General features: G+C 46.4%; 1 protein-coding gene across 5 annotated transcripts; it reads left to right on the top strand.

Annotated features, from left to right (window-relative positions):
- The first annotated feature begins 1,693 nt into the window (after positions 1–1,693).
- Positions 1,694–20,610, top strand: LOC115386470 (protein kinase C and casein kinase substrate in neurons protein 3). 5 transcript variants are annotated; one of them, XM_030088753.1, is made up of 10 exons: positions 1,694–1,714; positions 8,934–9,001; positions 13,891–14,047; positions 14,115–14,350; positions 15,675–15,830; positions 16,472–16,647; positions 16,969–17,089; positions 17,169–17,239; positions 18,082–18,167; positions 19,521–20,610. In XM_030088753.1, the coding sequence occupies exons 2-10, from the start codon at positions 8,942–8,944 to the stop codon at positions 19,628–19,630; spliced, it is 1,173 nt and encodes a 390-aa protein (XP_029944613.1). In that variant the 5' UTR covers positions 1,694–1,714; positions 8,934–8,941; the 3' UTR covers positions 19,631–20,610. The 5 variants fall into 5 exon arrangements, with proteins under 5 accessions (XP_029944613.1, XP_029944614.1, XP_029944610.1 ...); XM_030088754.1 differs by lacking the exon at positions 1,694–1,714 and adding an exon at positions 3,082–3,244 and having other exon boundaries at positions 18,085–18,167; XM_030088750.1 differs by lacking the exon at positions 1,694–1,714 and adding an exon at positions 3,083–3,244.
- Positions 20,611–22,516: the final 1,906 nt, after the last annotated feature.

Raw genomic sequence — 22,516 nt, 5'->3', positions numbered from 1 at the left:
AAAAATGGAACTGACATGTGGAGATACTTGTAGTTCTGCACTTTGTCCAGCAGATGGCAGCATATAAATAAATCAATACAGTTAATATGAGGAGAATAGAACAAAAAGTAACAATCATAGAGGAAATGTGTTTACATTTGATGGCCTTTAATGTGAAGAACTAACAGCCCATTTCAGCATATTGAAGAAGCAAACAAGGTTATCAATGAATCAAGGTTGCATTTGCATGTGATCACTATTTTAAATGATTAAATATATTTCCGTAAACTCTAATCTGCGTCCGGTAGTTTTCATGTGGTTCAGTGTTGTAAATGAAGTTATTGCTGAGGTTTATTTCTCATGTCCTTCATACGATGATAGAAGTTGCTGTTTTCACTGAAGGACATCTCAGAAATGTGTAAAGTTCAGTCAGGAATCTCGTCTGAACCTCGGTGTGTTTGCTTTCCCTTGACATGCCTGTTTCCTCTCAGTATGCAGCAAACGGTCCCTGTGTGCAGTGAATTCTCATGAAAAGACTGTGTCGTATAAAGAAGAGAGAAAACCGGAGGAAACATGCAGAGAAAAAATAATTCATGTGGAAAATTGCTCCTATAATTTATAGAGCCATTTTCAGTGTCAGCAACTGCTGAGCTCCATCAGCAATGAAAGCATGTTTTTTTAATGTGGTAGTTCAACATTTGATTGTTAATGAGTTAATTTATATTTCTATCACAGAAACATCAAAGTGCTCAACGACGTAGCAAATAAGAAAAAGAAAGGAAAGGAAAAAAAAGGGGAAAAGGAAAAATAAAAAAAGTGGAGAATGAAAGTTAAACATGTAATCGCTACATCTGTAGCAATGACAATTTACAAATGCAATTGTTTTTTTCATCTTAAATCATGTAATAATTAGCATATTTTTCAGCCTTACCAGTTTAGCCTTGCAATACCATGTTCCACCAGCAGGCGGTGCATTGAGCCACCTGAAGAAACTGCAGCAGGAATAACAGTTAGTTTGTGAAGCTCAGCTTCTGTGCAGCAGCGTCAGCTGCTTGATCAAACCACACCGTTTAAGTAAGAAGCAACAGAAGAGGCCAAACTCTGGAATCCACGTGCCATTTACAGGAAAAAAGGCATTTCTAACTCAAATCATTAGGGTTGTGTGTAAACGTGCAGTTATTTCACAAGTTCCTATGGTTTTTTTCATGGTTTAGGTTAAATACACTGACACAGTTTGTGTAAAATAAACAGAAAGAGATCAACAAGTTATTAAAATAGACTCATACTAGTATATCCCATTATATTTGTGGAAACTAGTTATAATGACTTGGCTATGCTTGAGAATCTGTTACGCTGGAGGCCATCAGCAGATCGTCATTACTCAAATGGAGACACTGTTGCTTGTACAACAGGTTTTGTTGGAGTTTTCCACATTCGGCTTGTTCCAGAAATCCTGTCAGAGTGCAGGAATCATAACAGCACTTAGCCGGGACCTGATTACACATGTTGACATTCTCCGTCTGCTTCGCCTTAATAACAGGATCCCACAGCGCCGTCACCATGCGCCCGGGCCGGGCTCTTCCCTCCACGTTCTGATTACAGGATCACTGACGTGGGATTACTGCTTCCTCGGCTGCAGATGTCTGGCGAGCCGCTCGGCGTGTTCAGACACGGCCGAGTTTCACCGGTTCAGCGTCACGTCACCGGAGAGGCGGACGCAGCACTGCGTTTCCAGGTGAGTTCGCTCACACGGCAGGCTGAAAACAACACGGCCTTTTGAAAACGCCGCTCTGCTCATGTGAAACACAACCGGAGGAAACAGTTCTGCACATGTTCAGAGGATCTACAAATAGAACAATGTTTCCTCCAGAGGGTCCAGACTCCCAGTCCAGACTCTCCTGGAGTTGGTTGTTTGAGTTGACAGTCATGTAATAACAATGTAATAACAATGCAACAACAACGTAAGAGAAGTAACAGTGTAACAGCAATGTAACGAAGTAACAATGTAACAATGTAACAACAATGTAACAGTGTAACAGAAGTAACAATGTAACAACAATGTAACAGAAGTAACACTGTAACAACAATGTAATAACAATGTAATAACAATGTAACAGCAATGTAACAACAATTTAATAGCAATGAATAAGAGTTATAGTGTATTTTTCTCTGCACATTTATCTGGTTTGGAAAAAAAACAACAACACCCATTAGTGGCCCAACATGAAAACTACATCATTTTCAGTGTTTCTGTTATTTCCTTTGAAACGGACTTAAATTTTCACTTGAAACGTGGTCGTTCATACGGGGTCTTCGATGTTGACAAAACCAGATTTGCACATGTCAAAACAGAATGTATAGGATAAAGAAGAAGATTTGAATTTCATGCGACAAACATGTTGTCAGACACGTAAGAAAGGCTCTTTGTTTGTTATTCTCCAGACGGGGTTAAAATAAGAAGATGAAGAAACACAGATTAACTTCTACATGATCAGATACGGTGATTTTGAAGGCTCCCGATGTTGTGTGTGATGGTTATAGTTTGGCTTCACAGTGGAATGTTCCAGAATGATGATGTTAAAAATACTGGAACGACCAATGGGAATTTTGTTTACCTGTTTTTTTGTTTGAATTAAAAAAAAATAAAGAAGGAGTGGGTCTGAAAGAGGGGGTATTGACTTCAAAGCAGATCCGAGTTTAACACACACACACACACACACACACACACACACACACACACACACACACACACACACACACACACACACACACACACACCGGATGTGTGCTCCAGCTGTGAAGGCAGGCGGGGGGATTCAGAGGGGGGGTCGAGCACGGCGGCGTTTCCCCGATCAGGACGTTCTGCTGAGTGAAACAGTAAAACACACAGAGAGCAGACCTGCTAAAGCTCACAACACACACACCAAACGACAGGCCTCATTAAAACAAGCAAGAAAAACCACTAGAAAGGAGAGAAGAGCCGGCTTCCTGCAGCTGTTTGAGAGAGAGAGAGAGAGGAGGAGGAGGAGGAGGGAGGAGAAGGAGGGAAAAGGGGAGGAAAAAAAAGAGAAAGAAGCCAACTCATCTGACAAACAGTGGGCCGGAGAAAGGGGAAGAGCAGAGCGGCGTCCAGAACGAGTGGAAAAGCAGAGGGAGAGGAGGAGGAGGGTGGAGGAGTCTGCTGGAAGAGGAGAAGGTCTGAAGAAGAAGAAGGAGAGGAGAGGAGAGGAGAGGAGAGGAGAGGAGAGGAGAGGAGAGGAGAGGGGTGAGTCTGAATGGAGGGAGAGGAGGGAGCGCCCCTTTCTTCATCCCTCTCTCCATTTCACTGTCTGCTGAGTTATGTGTGTCAGATGAAATGAGGACAGAGGGAGGAGTGTGTGTGTGTGTGTGTGTGTGTGTGTGTGTGTGTCAGAGGGGACCGGGGGTGAAAGAGTTTGGTCGGTCCGATTCTCCAGATGGACTTTATAAACCACTCAAACGAGGCTGATTTTTTGAACTTTTAAAGAAGTTCGCCTTCATTCGGACTTTCAGAATAAACTCTGAGGACGAACCTTCCTCCAACACACCCAGAAGTTCAGTCTGCAGGACACATGCTGCTTACTGAGCTGTGCTGGTAGGCGGTGAGTCTTGAAGTTTTGTACTTTTAGTGAAAATATTCACATTTTAACACTTTGCGTGGGCTTTAAAGAAGTCATAAATGCTCGGCTATGCATTGCAGATGTCAAAGATTGCACATGAATGCAAAACAAAAGAAGCCAGTTTATTGTATTTCATGCATATTTCGGTTTTTACCACTCTTGATGAAGCCTCAGCTGGCGAGGAAGGCTGAGAAATCGGATTTGATAAGCCCATCAGGAAGACTAATTGATTCCAGTTGACCTCCTCGTGCACTGCGCATGAAAAACAACCGGAGTGAGGAAAGCTTCAGCTCTTGCCTCATGAATACACACTTTCTTAAAAGATAACGTGTTGCAGTTTTCTGCTGGATGACTCTTACAGCGCCCCTCCCCCACACCCCCACACACTGCTGATGTTCTGCCAGCTCAACAGAGGATAGTGAAACCCAACCACCACACACACACACACACACACACACACACACACACACACACACACACACACACACATACGCACACACGCACACACACCGGGGCCTGGGCGATGAACTGTTTACATCACCTTTTCCACCGAAAATGCAAAACTTCTGTTGTTTCAGTTGACCGTTTCCATGACAACGGAGCATGGAGTCGCTGAAAACAGCAACTTTTTGAACGTTGACTCTGCTGTCTGATAGACTGGAGTGAACAGTGTTTCTGCACATGCTCAGTAGAGACGTGTCTGCTGCCATCATTAATGCTTTATTGTGTTGTTCTCGGATAGTTTATAAAAATGGACAAAACTTAGGTGGCGTCCCCCTCACAGCGTTCTGACGTCCGGTGTGTTGATTTGAGCAGGACGTCTCTGAAACCGGATGTCAATTTGATTGGTCCAGCCTGTCATGTGACTGCATCACGTGGACAGAGGAGGCGCTGTGACGGGGCGATTCATGCAAAACTTGAACTCATAAAATAAAATCAGCAAATGATTTATGTAAAAATCAGAGTCTGGTGAAGTCAACATGGTTGTAGAAACTAGTGATCAAGACCAGAACAACTTTAGAAACCGGGCGCTTTATATGTTCATTTAAACTCTGAAAATCGGCATTTCTGAATGGGTTCCAATGAGACCCTTAGCCTCGTAAACCAGCCCCGCCCACTCCTTATCCACATTAGGACTGTGGAGCTGGGGAGGGTCTGGGGACATGGCAGTACAAACTTGGTGCGGGGGGCGTCGGTTACTCTTTTGACTGACAGCTCACTTCAGCCAATCAGCGCTTCAAAACAAATACGTCATCAAAATGCGTTAGCTTCTCTCAGTGTTAGCTTTAGCTCTTTAGCTCTAGCTTCTCGACACGCAAAGACACGCAAAAACGTCTTTTCCTGTTAGAACCTCACCAGGCGCAGACTCTGGCTCTGGCCTGATTGTTGTAATACTTGGCATTTTGGCGGTGACTTTACTTATTGCAGCTTTCAGACGATGGTTAATGTTTATTTCCGCATCTCCACCATGACTGTTTTGGAAGAAGCTAGGCGCTGTGATGGCGTCACTTCTGGTTTTGCCAAAAAAATGTGGAAGCAAAAAGTCGCAACGCTGATTGGATCGGGCGTCGCACTGCTCCGTCGCCTCGTCCCCAGACCCTCCCCAGCTCCAAAATCCAAATGTGGATGTGGAGTGGGCGGGGCTCGTTTACCAGGCTAATGGTCTGGTTACGTCTACGCCACGTCACTATAACGTCGTATAAACGAAGTGCCTATCGATGAACCCACCCAACGACTCATGATTCGTGTTCCTCCTCGCCGGACTTTCTGTCCTTCACTCCCAGGAGGCCGTTTTACTGCCTTCTGCTGCTGCAACACCGGATGTTCCCAGAGCGGGATCGATAGAGTGCGTCCGTCTGAACGCTGAAGGGTTTGATATCCGGCCGAGCCCCCCGAGGAAAAGCAGCCAGCAGGAAGTCGGGGTCAGGGGTCAAAGAAGGAGGCGGGGTGTCGTTCCTGTGCCCTCCTGCAGATCCCGGGCCGGGAACCGAGGAGGAGAGCGGGGCATGACTTTATTCTGTTAGAGGAGCATGTGATGCCCCGTGAACAAGAGAGAGAGAGAGAGAGAGAGAGAGAGAGAGAGAGAGAGAGAGGGGGGAAAAATGTCTGAATCTAATTGTGAGCCGTGAGGAGGGATGGCTGCAGGGTGGAAAAACAGAAGAGACACGGCGGCTCTGTCTGGGTGGAGTTCAGCTGCAGAACCAGAAAGCAGGAAGCGTTCGCCGTTCTTCAAAACTTAAAACGATTCTGTGAGAAGTGGAGAGAAAGAACAGCAATCCTGCTTCACGTTATTCATGATCAGATTAAAAAAAAAACAGAAAAATCAGTGTTTCAACTTCTAATTTGTCTGAGAATTCAGTGAACTACCACAAAACGTGATACCAAAACATCAGACAGCGAAGTAAACTATAACCAGCACACACAGTGGGCCAAACATAAGGCCTGTGGGCCAAAACTGGCCCACATGAGGCTCCAAACCGGCCCATCAAACTCATGTTTATCAGAAAACACTGATTTTTTTCAACGTTTTACTGTATTTTGCACCAGTTTTCATTAAAACTGGCTTCATATTGAGATTCTTGTTATTATTTTTTTAGATAAAAATATCAATATTTTCATCTCATATCCTCTGTGCATCAACAAAGAACTACTTTGGTTTCAATTTAAAAGTTAGGACACTACTTTCCCGCTGTGAAATGTGCCTGCATGTGGCCCCTGATCCTGCATTAAAGGAACTCTCAAGGCTATAAATAGTAGCAAAGAAACAAAGTTCAATGAAATGTGCATCCTGTAAAGAGGTTTAATGTTCTGCGGCGTGGCTGAATCCACTCTGAGAGGGTTTTCCAGGCATTTCCGTCGCCTTGCCGCCATGTGAGAGCCGCTCTATTGTCAGCGTCCGGTTCACATGTTGGGAGCAGCTCCGCAGCTCTTCTTTTATCGATGATAAAAAGGCCGAATCAGGCCGCCGGCGCGGGAAGAGCAGATGATAGGACGCGCCGACCCCGGCTGACCCGCTTATTTTAGGACGGCTCGTGTTTCCAGGCTGGGAATGCTGGGAGAGGGCGAGCCTCCCGTCCTCTGCTGGCTCACATCTGCTCCTCCGGTACCATTATACCGCCACCTGCTGTTTGTCCTCATATCCATCCTGACAAGCGCTCGTTTGTGTGCCAGGATATTAAATGTCTTCATATCACCCGGCCTCAAACGGCGGCGCATTATGGTATCGATTTCCCGCCGAAGGCACGCCGAAGCTCAAGTAATTCGGGGGAATAGAAATCCTGTTTTAATCACAAATTATGTCCAGAAGACTGAGCAGCAGCAGCAGAGACAGTCAGCCAAAAGTAATACCCAGAAGATGTGAGCTAAATAATCCGGCGAGCTCGGAACGCTTCAACCAGCTGCTTCAAAGTTACAGATTACATAATTCAGCATCACATGATTCAGTCCAAGTAGCGGATGAATTGTTAAAGATCTTAGGAAAAAAAAAGCTGTCAAAAACATTATGAACCGGCTGAAACATTTCAACGTTTCTACACGAAATCAATGGATCAGTGACTGGACTGATCCAAAAGCAGTAACTGAGTACTGGCTGACAGAGTGGTGAATTAGAAAGAAGCAATGAGTGAAACAGTCACAAAGAAAGGAATTAATGGAAGAAATTCACTTGATATGTTGTTAATGTGAAAATACTGATGTTAGAAAACCTTGATGTCTTCATTTAGCATTTTCATTCACCGACCAAAACAAACAGGCCAAACCAAACTAGACCAGACCAGACCAAACCAAATCAAACCAAACTGGACCAGACCAGATCAGGCCAAACCAAACTGGACTAAACCAAATAAACCAGACTAGGCCAAACCAAACCAAACCAGACCAGACCAGACCGGAACAAACCAACTAAAACAAACAGGCCAAACCAAACCAAACTGGACCAAACAAAACCAGACTAGGCCAGACCAGGTCAGACCAGACCAGACCAGACCAGACCAGCCCAGACCAAACCAAATCAAACCAGACTAGGCCGGACCAGAACAGACAAGGCCAGACCAGACCACACCGGAACAAACCAACCAAAACAAATAAGCCAGACCAAACTGGACCAAACCAAATCAAACCAAAGTGGACCAGACCAGACTGGAACAAACCAACCAAAACAAACAGGCCAAACCAAACTAAATTAAACCAGACTAGGCCAAAACAGGCCAGACAAGACCAGAAAAGACCAGACAAGACAAGACCAGGCCAGACCAGACCAAATTAAACCAAACTACACCAAACCAGACTATCCAAAATCAAATCAAACCAGGCCAGACCAAACAGACCAAACAGCCTGAACCAGGCTAGAACAAAAGCAGCCAGATCAAAACAGATCAAACCCAACCAGAGAGAACCAAACCAGACCAGGTCAGACTAGACTAGACTAAATCAAACCAAAACAAACCAAATGGAGCTTGAGATTGACAGGCGGATCGGTGCAGCGTCTGCAGTGATGCGGTCGTTGTATCGGTCCGTTGTGGTGAAGAGGAAGCTGAGCCGAAAGGCGAAGCTCTCGATTTACCGGTCAATCTACGTTCCCACCCTCACCTAAAGGTCATGACCGAAAGGACAAGATCCCGGATACAAGCGGATGAAAAAAGCTTCCTCTGTAGGGTGGCTGGGCGCTCCCTTAGAGACAGGGGGAGGAGCTCAGTCACCAGGGAGGAGCTCGGAGTAGAGCCGCTACTCCTCCATATTTTACAGTTTTTTTTATTTACAATTTTACTTAGCAGACGCTTTTGTCTAAAGCGACGTACAACAGTGGGGGCAATTCAGGGTTCAGTGTCTTCCCCAAGGACACTTCGACATGCAGACAGTGGGAGACAGGAATCGAACTCACAACCTCCAGATTGTGGGACGACTGCTCTCCCCACAGAAACACTGCCGCCCCTCCACATCTCATCTAGAGGGGCCAGCTGAGGAGGCTCAGGCATCTGGTTAGGATGCCTCCTGGACGCCTCCCTGGGGAGGAGTTCCAGGCATGTCCCACTGGGAGGAGACCCTGTACTCCAGCATATAATACCAAATCAACTCTTGACTTTATAAAAACTTATGAACTTCTCACAAAATAGACACAAAGCAGGCAGGAAATCATTTTTTAACCAACTCCTGAGCAGGTGAAGCGTTTTCAGCTTCTTTTTAAACATTACCGTAGCTCCAAAGCCCCAAAGCCGTCATTACCGCAGAGCAGCGATGATTACATGAAGGTCAGCGTGCAGATTAAAAGGCCGGGCGATCGCACAGCCGGAGCTAATCACACATTCTCTCCTCCTGCAGAGAGCAGCATGTCGACCCCGTCGTCTGAAAGCAGCCCTGAGGATGTCAACAACCGCAGCTTCTGGATGGTAGGTGGAAGATTCAGCCGTTCACAGGGGTGTGAGGGTTCAGAGGCGGCTTCAGTGTGTGTGTGTGTGTGTGTGTGTGTGTGTGTGTGTGTGTGTGTGTGTGTGTGTGTGTGTGTGTGTGTGTGTGTGTGTGTGTGTGTGTGTGTGTGTGTGTGTTCTTTGCCCTGGTCTGTGCATCTCGTGATAGCACTCAGAGATACAGGAGTTATCTTTTCCCGGTGCGTCTGCAGTCTGGAGCGGCTCCCAGCCATAACACACTCTCAGATCGTCCCTCAGGCGGCGGAGCTCCGTAAACAAGGCCGCACTTCTTTCTATTCTCAGTTGTTTTGTTTTTTTTTTTCACATGTGAACGGGATCCACTGTGCTCGACTCGCGTTCTGCTGCTCTTTCTCTGAGAAGGCTTTAGTAATACTTCCTGGCTCATCAGGGATCTGATCGTCTGTTTACATGACGGCGCTCCGGGGTCGGATCTCTGGGGTCCACGACAAGCCTTTTCCATTTTCACTGCTGTTTCTGAGAATATTCCTCCTCCTGTGCCCCAACAGAGTCTTTCTATCCTGATCGAAGACATGATATTGAGCCTCATGTTAAAATAATGATATTTGTATCTGGATAGTATGATTCCATGATTCTCTGTGATGATAACGTCGCTGTGCAAATGGAGGTTGAGCTTGATATTTATTCAAACAGTCCTGTTTCAACTGAGATAAAGGAAAAGAAAGACGTCGGAACAAAACTCCACCTGCTCTTCCAGCATGAGCTTCGGGAAACACTCAAACACACACAGAGAAACACACATCTCCTCTGATCTCTCACAGTTGAAATGGCGCTCATTAGTTCAGCAAGAAATCCAAAACGATTCGCAAACATTTCTTAACATTTTAATGAGCTACTGTTGTTGTTGTTGTTGTTGTTGTTATTGTTGTTGTGTTGGCCGGCCTCAGACAAATGCCAGTTTACAGCTCCTTTTACACACACACACACACACACACACACACACACACACACACACACACACACACACACACACACACACACGTTTCCAAAAAGCTGAGTTTTCAGCGGCTCTGAGCGCCGTTGTCTTGTAGAATCTTCACTACTTCAACACCATGTGGAGGCTGGATTTGTTGGTGTCCCGCACGTTAAAGTAGTTACAATAAAAAGGCGAAATGAAAGGTTAATCCAGGTGTTGGTGCAGCTTGCTTCAATCAGGCGACACAAACATTTATGGAAATTAAACCCATAATTCAGTTCAAATAGAGCTGAGACGTTTGTTCAAGAGTAAATCACAGAGAATGACTCCAGCCCTGATTTCATGTTTCATTTCTCCTCTCGCTGCTGTACTTTTCCATTTTGCTGAGTTCCATGCTCTCCGTTCACACTCGCCACACACACACCGTGTAATGGGAAAGCGCCGGCGCTGTAACGCCGCCGCCTCCGTCCCCCGCCGCCCCGCCCCACTTTCATCTCCCCCCTCCTGTAATTCTGGACGCCTCCTGATGTGCTGGATGTGTTTCCAGGCCAGCTCCAGTAAAAGTGAATGAGGAAGATGCTCTGTAATCTGGCTTCTTGACAGAAACAGCTTTAAACTCAGATTTAAAGGCTGCGATTGCGTCGAAGATTGAGAACGTTTACATGCAGGCAGTAACCCTTTCTTAACCGGAATATTCACAATAACCCAGCTGTGCACAGCCATATAAACACCTGCAAAACCCCGAATATGGCCATATTCCAGTTTTTAAAAACCCGGATATTACCCCTGGGTTACTCCTTTTCCAACCTGAATTCCTGGTCATATAAAGGCGCATCGGAATATCCCGGTCGAAAGGGACAGGAAATACTGTTCTGCCATGTTCTATCCACAAGGAGTCTGGTCTCTTGAGAATACAAACTACTTGTGATACAGCTTAGCTGCTACTAAGTAAATAAAATGTGGGGAAACGATCATTCAGTTATTTTCTTTTACTGAAAAAACGCTGCATCGCATCATTGAACATCTTACCATGTCCTGCCACAGTCTTTTTCTCACAACATGCAGAGAGAGCCTGCAGCCTGCAGCGCCTTTCTTCTTCTGTGATGTCTGTGTAAAATAAGGTTGAACATGCAAACAGCACCCCTAGTGGCATGAATTGAAAATGCAGTGGGGATTTTCCTGGTCATGTAAACAGGAGTAACTGTCTGTTTGAGCATGTAAACGGGTTATTCCAAATGTTTCAGAAACTGGAATATTGACCTTAACCCCAATATTGACTGCATGTAAACGTACTGATGTGGATCCAGGCTAATGCTAATGCTAATGCTAATGCTAATGCTGCTAACAGTGGGGCGACTTCCCTTCATCTCCACCAGGCGAACCTTTTCATTTACTGGAACCGTTCCTCCTGTTTCCCAACAAAGTGAGAGATATAAAACACCAGCATGAAACCTGGCACGCCGTTTTTAATTCTGAATCCTGTGTTTTCATTTCTCCTCCGTCCAAAAGCTCCGGTGAGGCAATGGGATGATTCTGGTGGAGGTCCAGCCGCCATCGTCCCGCCCAGTCAGCCATTCTTTAAAGCAGTTTGACATGGAAGCTGCTGATCAGCTGACTCATCCTCAGTGTTTCACGCTCTAACTGAGCTCATTTTCCACTGATGTTTCCAGCACAGACTCCAGATGTGATCTAGAAGATGGAACTTTTCGGAGGACGCGTTTCGAGCCGTTTAGTTTCCGAGTTTCTCGCAGCGGATTAGCGTCTGCCTCAGAGCCCGGCCAACTGGGTCGCCGCTGCCTCGCCGCCGGCCTCGAAACGGATTCCTCAGCTGTTTCTGTTTAGCAGGGGGAGTCGGTGCAAACCACAACACAGGCGAGGGGGGAGGGGGAGGGGAGGCGGGAACACTGATGGGAGGCTCTGCAATTGATTCTGATTAAAGCAGAAAACACACGGTGTTTCATTAAAGGCGCACTGAGCGCTGCCACGACGCTGTTTGGCCCGCAGTAAATGACTTTTACAGCCCGGCTGCACGTTTCAGACGTGTCAGACTCTCATTTCAAACCGCTGTGGATTTATATGGAAGCCGCGAGACGTGAAAACAACTTCACTGCAGAAATCTTAACGCTTCTGTAGCTAAAATATTTCAGAGCAGGTTTGGTTTTCATTCACATCAGTGGCTTAAAATGGGAATTTATTGAAGACAAATAGATGACAGGATAAGTTTTCAATGTTTTCTTTGAAAAATGCAATAATTTGCTTGGTGGTTTGGCCAGACTGGAGCTTGTTGTGGTCTGATTTTGGCCCACTGGCCTTATGTTGGACACGGCTGGGTTAAGAACAGGATCGTAGCACATCATGTCATTCACAGTCTTCTATCCAGGACTGGTTTATTGAACCTTCCGTCCTTCAAATGCAGAGTTTCGTCCTTCTGCAGCGGCTGCAGGAGGTCTGGAGTTCACCACACACTCCCATGAATCCATCTCTGCCGAAGCTTTACACATGAAGACAGATTTTCCCTGAACCAGTCTCACCTGGTAACAAACTATCTGCACAACTAGAAGAATAAAAACTGCTCAGATCTTTCTGTATTCATTACTGGCTGATGGAGCGCCACCATGTGGCCGTTTAGCTGCACAAACGCAAAGATTTCAGTCTTTGACAAACGGGAGTGTGTGTTGGGAGAGGCCTGCTCACGTATCGTCTTACACACATCTTGACAATTTCGTCTGCCTCGCCATGGCGTGGAGAAACCCTTGGCAGCTGTCCCCGTGTGTCGGCGATCCGGCCTGACAGGAAGTGAGACGGAGAGCGGCGGCTGCCAGGAAAATGGCACAGACCTCCAGATTCCACATCCTCAAACATCACGCCGGCCTCAGATGTGTTTCTACTCCCTGACGCCCTCACGGCTTCGCTCCCCGTCCGACCGGATGCGGCCGCTCGACGGCGCCCCGAAGCGCCCGCCGCGGCACGTGGGAGTTGACCTCAACTGCAGACGCTTCACAGCTGTGAAGAGAGTCTACGGCTGTGTCCGAATGTCCCCCCTCTGCCCTCACCTCTCCGTCACTACATAGAGCTGGACTACATAGTGGACTTTATAGAGCCTGAATCCATTGGCGATTCGGACACGCAGCTTCCTACTTTTCCCCTCAGCGCTGATCACGTGACCCCCAGCTGGAAGACGTAATTCCACGACACAAAAAACATTTGTAATATTTCTTTTAAATGTGCTCTTATTCTGCATTTTACTTTCCTTGTCATCTTTCTAATCGTTGAAGAAATTCATTTCGTACATTCATACATACATAGATTCGCAATGCACGATGGGTAATATCGAGCCGTCTAGGGACCATCGATGCTCACTACTTTTCAAGATGCTTTGTGGGAAATTTCTAGGGCCCTTCTTTTTTGCTATCTGGACATAAATGGCGTCTTCACTATGTCGTGCCCTACAGAGGGAACAGTCTGGACATTCGGACACAGGCTTGGTCAGTGTGTCATGAGGAGAGGTGGCGGATCCCGAACACTGCCAGAAGAAAGGCAGTGTGTGTTTTGACCAGAATAGAATCAGCTGGGTGCTTTGATCATGTAGTTTAAGATCGTGCACAGTCAGTTTTTGAAAGTTTCAGATGTTTTTTGTTCGTATTTCTTCTGTTCATTCTGACTCATTAAGATCCTGGAAGAGTAAACACAGACTCAAACTAAGTGATTTTCTGAGTTTCACTGTGTAAAATATGTTTTCCTAATTCGGGTTGTCAAGCAGTTTCCAGAGTTCCAGAAACAAACTGCCAGCAGATGAACGCTTCTGTTTTCTCGAAAATCAGCCAAGATCCCGAATTAAACACTGGAATTAAATAAAACATGGGCTACTTGTGAACGGAGGGGTTAAACCTGAGGCTCGTGGTTCTGTTTCCGGCAGCCCGGGAACTACCAGCGCACGGTGCGGCGCACGGAGGACGCCTTCCAGGCCTGCAGCGACATCGTGGCGTGCTTCCAGGAGCGGGCGCGGCTGGAGCGGCAGTACGCCCAGCAGCTCGCCGAGTGGAGCAGCAAGTGGAAGCCGGTGGTGGACTCCAGTGAGTATGCGTGACCTCTGACCTCCGCTCGGAGGACGTGACCCCGGGTGACCCCGTCCTCCCGCAGGTCCGCTGTACGGCTCGCTCATGAAGGCGTGGCAGTGCTTCCTGTCCTCCGCCGAGCGCCTGGCCGCCCTGCACGCCTCCGTCTGCCGCTCGCTGGTGTCGGAGGACGGCGACCGGGTCCGGACCTGGCAGAAGGACTCCTTCCACAAGAAGCTGTTCGGCGGCTTCAAGGAGACGCAGGACATCGAGACGGGCTTCACCCGCGCCCAGAAGCCCTGGGCCAAGAGGCTCAAGAAGGTGAGGACTGTGTTTCCGCCTCCAAATACAAGATTATTCATCATCACGGTTCAGGTGGTCAACAAAGAAAACCAGAACACAGACGATTTATGAGAGAATGGAAAGTAAAACATTACAAATACTCACATTGATGTAAGTAAGAAAAGTTTACTTATATAGCACCAAAAAACAGGAAGATGAAAACTGAAATAACAATGAAAGTAGAAACAGAAATAAAACCAGTAAATATAATGAAATGAACCCTTTGTAAGGCACTGCTACAGAGCTCTACAATCAGTATAATAATGCTCAATATCCACAGAAATCTCCTGTGAATTTATGTCACGTCAAAGAAAAAGGAACATTTCTTGTTTAAAATTTGTTTCCCAGAATTTTCTATAGCATCCCTCATCTGGATCTAAATACACGATGCGTTATAAACAGAAAGTAAAACAGATTGGGATTATTAGAGGCCAGTTTTCTACAGTGACCCTGTTTTTCACATTTTACAACATCTAACTGTAAACTGACACCCAAAATGCGACGAAAGCTTTCTGTTTTCACTTGAAAACATGTAAACAAAGACTCATTGTAATTAGTAGATACTAATTTCAATAACAAATGAAATTAATTCAAGCATTTTGGTCTATATTCCTGAAGCCAATACTTTTTTTCTTTGATAGATACATTTTTAAATGTGTTTTCACCTCATAAACTTATTGTTTGTCTAAGAAATGTGACTCTGGATGTGGATATATTAAAATGACCCTGAATTCAAAAAGTGACAAATACTTTCAGTACTTATTTTCACGTTGAAGTTTAAACTGAGCTGCAGCAGAAAGAGGCCGCTCCAGAGCAAGATGATCACATTCCTCCCATGAAGCTAACAGACGGCAGGCTATCAGATGACAGAAAAAAGATTCGCAGACGGAAAAGCTCCTGGAAAAAAAGATAAAAAATGTTGGTAAAATCTGACCTTTGAGTCAATATCTTAGAACTTTTCCTCCGGGTGTGTGTAGAGGACGCCGCTTAAATCTGCTGGACTGTGATCTGAAAGCAGCGAGGAACATCCATCAAAGACATGATTATGCATCTCACACACACACACACACACACACACACACACACACGGATTCCTTGGGGAATCAATATTTCATACATAGTAGAAGTGACTGTAGCGTCACAAATGGATTCTCATTAGGTGGACGGCCTCCATTCAGAGTGTGTGTTCAGACGACAAGGCCGGAGTGTGTGTCTGTTGAGGGAGGAGTGCGTTCTGCGTCTTCATTCGTGTGGTTTATCTGTGGCGTCGCCGCGGTGACGCTCTGCCTCGCCGTCTCCACAGCTGGATAAGGCCAGGCGGGCGTACCACAAGGTGAGCCGGAAGGAGCAGGCGGCGCGGGAGCGCGAGGCCCACGCCCAGGGGAACCCGGACGTCGCGATTGACAAGCAGAAGAAGATCCAGGAGGAGCGGCAGCTGGTGCAGCAGGAGGCCGACAAGGTCCCACACACACACACACACACACACACACACACACACAGCGCTGTCGGTTCTAAACATCTAACCAGGAATCTGCAACCTGTGACTCTTCACTTCCTCCGGATCGGCTCCTCTGAAGCTTTCTGCAGACTGTATGCAGAATAAAGTTCATCCTATAATAATTGTTTTTGAACTTTTCTTTGCATACCAGCTTTATTTTGAAAATTATTCTCCTCAAGAAAATGGTTAAAAAGACAAAAACTGCTAGAACTGCAAAAGAAAGAAAAAGCTAACATTTCTAAAAAACTAGAACATTTATGTGCGAGAAGGAGTGCTGGTTAAAAAAGAATGATCTGGAATATTTGAAATTTTCAAGAATTGAGTAAAAACAGGTCAAATGGTTAAAAATGGCAAGAAAATAAAATGTCCAAAAGTCAAAATGGTTCAAATAACAAGCCAACATGAATCGGTTAAAGTGCTAAGAAATGCTTCAAAAGCTAAGAAAAAGCAAAATTAGTTTGTTTAGCGAAACTGCATCAATAATTTTCTAAGATGTTTTATTTTCTCCAGAAGAATCTGATTTGTTCTAAAGTGACAGACTCGGTTTCCTCGGAGGTAAACCTGCAGACCAGGAAGTGGACTCGCTGTCGCTGCGTTCTCAGGTCCGCTCCCGCTACGAGAAGGTCCTGGAGGAGGTCAACCGCTACGCGCCGCGCTACATGGAGGAGATGGAGTCCATCTTCGACCAGTCGCAGGACGAGGAGCGCAAGAGGATCGTCTTCCTCAAGCAGGCCTTCCTCTCCATCCACAAGCACCTGGACATCACCAGCAACGAGAGGTAAGCCGCCGGACGCCGAAATCAATAATCCCTCTTCGTCTGCTCCTAATTAAACACCGCTGCTCGATAGATCAGCCGGCAGGGAAATCACATCCACTCTCACGCAGGAAGTAATCGGTTTAATTACTTTTTAAAATATGTTGGGACTTTAAAAGGGGAATTATGTAGATGAGAGGAACGATGCGTCCCATTAATCTGACGGTAATGCTTCACTTAGCATCCTGCTGGATGGAGACGGTTTACCAATGCATAAGTTTGAGTGTTCAGTACGGAAGAGAGATGAACGTCTTTGGAAATCAAGCTTTTCCTCCCGATGTCCAGCGTGAGAGCCGTGTACAGCCAGCTGCACGACACGCTGATGGCCATCGACGAGCAGGAGGACCTGCGCTGGTGGAGGAACACCCACGGCCCCGGCATGCCCACCGACTGGCCCCACTTCCAGGTCCGCGCTCCTCCGACCGGCCCCGGGAATCCAGCGCTTTAAAGCTCTGCTGTCTGGTCTGAACCCTCTGATCTTTCAGGAGTGGACGCCGGAAAAGAAAGAGAAAAAAGGGAAGAAGGAAGTGGAGAAGAAAGAACCGATTGAGAAGAGGTGAGTCTAATCACCCATTTAAAAAACCCAGAAGGTTTCAGCTTCCGACTCTGACCGGACCTGTTCCAAGCGACAGACATGAGGATCAGCACCTCCGAATCCGAGGCCATGGTCCTCGACCAGAAGAAGGTGGCTTGCCCTCTCCAGGTCGGTGGACAGACCCTGGCCCAAGTGGAGGAGTTTAAGTATCTTGGGGTCTTGTTAACGAGTGAGGGACGGATGGAGCGAGAGACTGACAGGCGGATCGGTGCAGCAGTTGCAGTGATACAGTCGTTGTATCGGTCCGTTGTGGTGAAGAAGGAGCTGAGCCGAAAGGCAAAGCTCTCGATTTACCGGTCAATCTACGTTCCCACCCTCATCTATGGTCATGAGCTTTGGGTCATGACCGAAAGGACAAGATCCCGGATACAAGCGGCTGAAATGAGCTTCCTCCGTAGGGTGGCTGGGCTCCCTTAGAGACAGGAGGAGGAGCTCAGTCATCAGGGAGGAGCTCGGAGTAGAGCCGCTACTCCTCCACATCGAGAGGAGCCAGCTGAGGAGGCTCGGGCATCTCTTTAGGATGGAACCTCCTGGACGGCTCCCTGGGGAGGTTTTCCGGGCATGTCCCACCGGGAGGAGACCCCGGGGAAGACCCAGGACACACTGGAGAGACTATGTCTCTCGGCTGGCCTGAGAACGCCTTGGGATCCTCCAGGAAGAGCTGGAGGAAGTGTCTGGATACATGGAAGTCTGGGCATCCCTGCTGAGACTGCTGCCCCCGCGACCCGGCCTCGGATAAGCGGTGGAAGATGGATGGATGGGTTTCAGCTTCCTCCCTGAGAGTCTTCCTCTCTCTCTTTCAGCAGTGGCGTGATGATCGGAGGCGTGAGAGTCCGAGCTCTGTACGACTACGTCGGCCAGGAGACGGACGAGCTGTCGTTTAAAGCCGGTGAGGCAGAAAACGTGGAGAAGCAGCAGGAGATGAATAAATATGAAGGAGCTTGGTTTTTCTTTGACGGATGGCAGGTCGGGTTCAGGGACGCACAGCTTTTAAAATCCTCCTCTGAAGACCGAAACACTCGTACCGAAGCTGAAAACTGCTGTATTGGCCTATTTTTCAAAAAACATTTTGTGAAAATAAAAATATGTTGAAGACAATAAGGTTACTCATAAAACAACTTTTTTATTGTTTTCTAGGAAAACTCACAACAGAGATAACATTTCATGTGCTTTAAGATCAAGACATATTACTGCAGTATTAAATAAAAAACTACATTCTCTTTCTCAAAATCTGAGGCTATGACTCAGTGAAAGTTGGCATCAAAACTTCACCTCTATTGTTTGCTCACTTGTCTAGCGTTGAAGCTCCTTCGTTCCAGATGGTCACGTTCCTCCATTTTTCATCAGATCCTGCTGTAGACCGTTTTAGCGAACATACAAGCAAACCTTCACTGTGACGCTCCATTCGCTTCCTGGTCACCGGTACTTTGGCTCCCTCTAGCGGCGTGGATGTGTAATGACAATCTAGTCCTCAATTATAGTATGACCCCATTTTGGAGAATACAGTTTCTGTAAAAAAAAATATCGTCTTATATTCGAACCAATACGGTATAATGGAGGACTAGATTGTCGTTACACATCCGCGCCGCTAGATGGAGCCAAAGTACCGGTGACCAGGAAGCGAATGAAGCTTCAGTGATCTGATGCAAAATGAAGAATCATGACCATCTGGAACGAAGGAGTTCGAACGCTACAAGTGAGCAAACAGCAGAGGTGAAGTTTAAACTGACGGTTCAACGCAGCAGTGTCAACAAACCACTGCCAAGCCGCCAAGATATATTAGACTGAATCATTAATGCTCATGAAGTTGAATAGAACTTGAATCTGATGGTTATAATTTTATTTACATCATTAATGCAGTTATTGAAGTTATTTGTTGCTTATTCACTGAGTCATAGCCTCAAATTTTGAGAAAGAAAACAATGTTTTTATTTAATATTGCAGTAATATTTCTTGATCTTAAATCACATGAATTGTTATCTCTGTTGTGAGTTTTCCAAGAATAATTTTACAGTGAAAAGTTGTTTTATTAGTAGCCTTATTGTCTTCAACATATCTTTATTTTCACAAAATGATATTTGAAAGACAGGGGCCGTCTCATAATCAGAGTCGTCTTATATTCGGGCCAATATGGTAATACGACCCCATTTTTGAGAATACAATTTATGGATTAAAATACCGTCCTGTAGTCGGGCCAACGTGGTATTCCCTGCAGTCTGAAGCGTGTGTGTGTTTTGTGCAGGTGAGGAGTTCCTGAAGGTCGAGGATGAGGACGACCAGGGCTGGTGCCGGGGGATGAAGGACGGCGGCTGGGAGGGGCTCTACCCGGCCAACTACGTGGAGGTGGTGTAGGTCTGCACGCTGACGGAGGAGGAGGAAGCCGATGCTGTAAAAACACACTCCGGGTAGCAGGTAGCCAAAGATGAGAGAGCGATCACACCTCGGTGGACATTCTGACACTCAGATGTTTCTTTTTTTCTATAAATCTACCGGTGGTTGTAATCGCCTGAAGGATTCTGAGAAATGTTTTAATATATATCGTCCACCTCTCGTATGGAAGCCATATTAATAAACTACGCTTTAATGTTGAGGACAAAACATGCTGGACTCTTCGGCCCCGTCTACACGACAATGTCTTGAGGGAAAACGCTCATGATCGCGTTCACATGGCAACTTTTTGAAAACATGCCCGTTTCCAAGGAAACGGCAGCAGGGATGCAGTTAGCTTGTTTTCCACTAGTGGGCGTTTTAAGCATTAGCAATGGGAGTAAAAGTGATGGTTATGTAACCATTTTCAAAAAGTTGCTCCGAGCGCCGTTGTCGTGTAAACGGACGCCTGAAACACAGTGAAAGTTTTGTATTTTCACGTGTTAAACTCTAAAGGTACACTTTGCTACTAATCACCTGGTGCTGATACGTCTTCATGTGCTTTTTTTTTTCAACATGTTGTATTCTTAAAAATGTTTGAGAAGCGAGTGGAGAAAGTGACGCCGACGCCGTGATCGGGATCGACTGCAGGCGTCGATTGTAGACGCAACTTTCATCTCCCGTCTGTGTTTCTGCTTCAAAGGAAGCGAGCGCCCGTGTGGAGAACGTCTCTGTTCTGTAATTCTCGCATTAAATCAGGAGACTGACATCGCTTTCACATCCGAGCCTCGACCGAAGCGGCGAGCGTCACACGTTCAGCTCGGACGGCATTCACTCCACAAGCTTCTCTCCTGTAACGGTTTATACTTCTGGCCACCCAGCGTGTCGTGCAGAGGAATCAGTCCCTGGTTTTTTTTCTGTATGTTTTCCACAGTAGAAAATGGAATAAACATGACACTATGTGATGAATGCTCGTGCTGATACAGCATTATCCGTGTTTGCACCATTCCAGCTGATGATTCTGAAGAAGAAAAAGTTTATCAAGGAAAAGAGAAAGTGGCAGATTCAACTTCTGGGCCTGTGCACAACGGCTGCACTGTCAATATGACTTTGTACATTCTGAGTGGTTTAACATCCAGAATATGCTCCTTTCAACATGTATGTCGTCTGCTTCCTCACAGAACCAATCATCCAATTAAATAATTAATCCATAACTTTCATTTCATGATAAAAGACAAACTTTTCTTCTGTTTTGAGTTCAAACAAATCAACAGTGTGGAGTCATACAGTATAACTGAGTGGAGGTAAATGATATAACGGGAATTACTGCAAAATCTATGTGCAGAAAGAGTTGTTGACTATTTTTAAAAATTTGATTGCAGAGTAAGACAGTTATATAATCCAAAAAGCTTTCCCACTTCATGGTGACAAAACGTTGAAAACATTTTTGTGCTTCTGATTATTTAGTTCAAATTCAGTTTGAAGTAGAAAAAACACACTGTTTTCAAAAACAATTGAGCAAATGAAAGTGAAACTCCCCTGATGGAGCTTCATCGCTGAATTTCAACTTTCTGGGTGGTTCAGTGTGACGGGCAGAAGAGTCTGAGCGCTCCGTCCTTCATTTACACTGCTACTGGTGAAAGACGCCGGGGTCACACTGAACCTCTGAATGGTTCCTAATGGCGATGAAGAGCAGCGAGTGTAAATGGAGGAACAGAAACGGCCTTTATCTGCGGCGGCAGAAGTCCATTTAGCAATTTTCTTCCCGTCTCTGATGGGAGTGTCAGTCTTTTCACAGCGGACTGGTTTTCGGCGGCAGGTCAGAACGCCCCACAGATAGTCTGCGCTCCGCGGTTCCTCAGGGGGAAGCCGTCAGGTCTGAACACGTGTGAGATGCCATCTGCGTTCACAGCGCTCAGAGATGAAACCGATAACCGGCGAGTTCGACGCCGTACCGCCACGTTTCTCCCAGCTGGCTGCTGGAGCTGATCGCTTGTCGCGCCGCAGTGTGAATCCCCGCCGCTGAGCGCATCGTAAGAAAACAGCATCCAGGGAAAGGTTCGTCTAGGAGCTGCTCTGTCCACAGCCGTCGTCGTCTCCTGTCCACGTCCCGCTGTCTTCGTCTGTCATGCAGCGCCCTGTTCTGAAATAAAGAAACCCTTTCACAAACAAGATGGAGACTGTTGGACGTGGAATGGTGTTATTGAAGGTCCCTGCTTCAGTGTGTGTGTGTGTGTGTGTGTGTGTGTGTTCGTCCTTGTTTTGCTGACTTCATGGGCTTTGAGAGGTGCTGGCATTCCACACTTGTGAGGTCCAACCTCACTTATGGGGACTTGGATGAGCATGTTGGCGAGGAAACGTGTGTGTGTGTGTGTGTGTGTGTGTGTGTGTGTGTGTGTGTGTGTGTGTGTGTGTGTGTGTGTGTGACAGTGGACAGTCATCCCATGTGTGTCTCAGATTATGAATCATCCTGTGATCATCCTCTTCAGTCCCAGAGTCCTGCCTCCGGATGATACTGCAGAGCTGTTAGCTCACACACACACACACACACACACACACACACACACACACACACACACACACACACACACACACACACACAAACAGACTCACTTTTAGACCCTGTCAAGAGAGCAGCGTTGGGGTCAAACGCTGCTCTTTATCTCCGATGCCTCTACGGCGTGGCGTCACTTCTGGCCATCAGCCAATCAAAACACGCCCTGCACCACTGTTATGCTTCTTCTTTTTTTAAAGCAAGGCTGTAGCAAGACGTGCTGCAATAAATCCTGACGAAATGCTACAAATCAGCGCTCACACACATCTCCACTGTGCTGTTATGAACAGGAATGTGTGTTTCCACTGCCTGAGCGG

The sequence above is a fragment of the Salarias fasciatus genome, chromosome 4 (genome assembly GCF_902148845.1).
Source record: "Salarias fasciatus chromosome 4, fSalaFa1.1, whole genome shotgun sequence".
Classification (NCBI taxonomy): domain Eukaryota; kingdom Metazoa; phylum Chordata; class Actinopteri; order Blenniiformes; family Blenniidae; genus Salarias; species Salarias fasciatus.
This window is presented reverse-complemented; position numbering and strand designations above follow the sequence as displayed.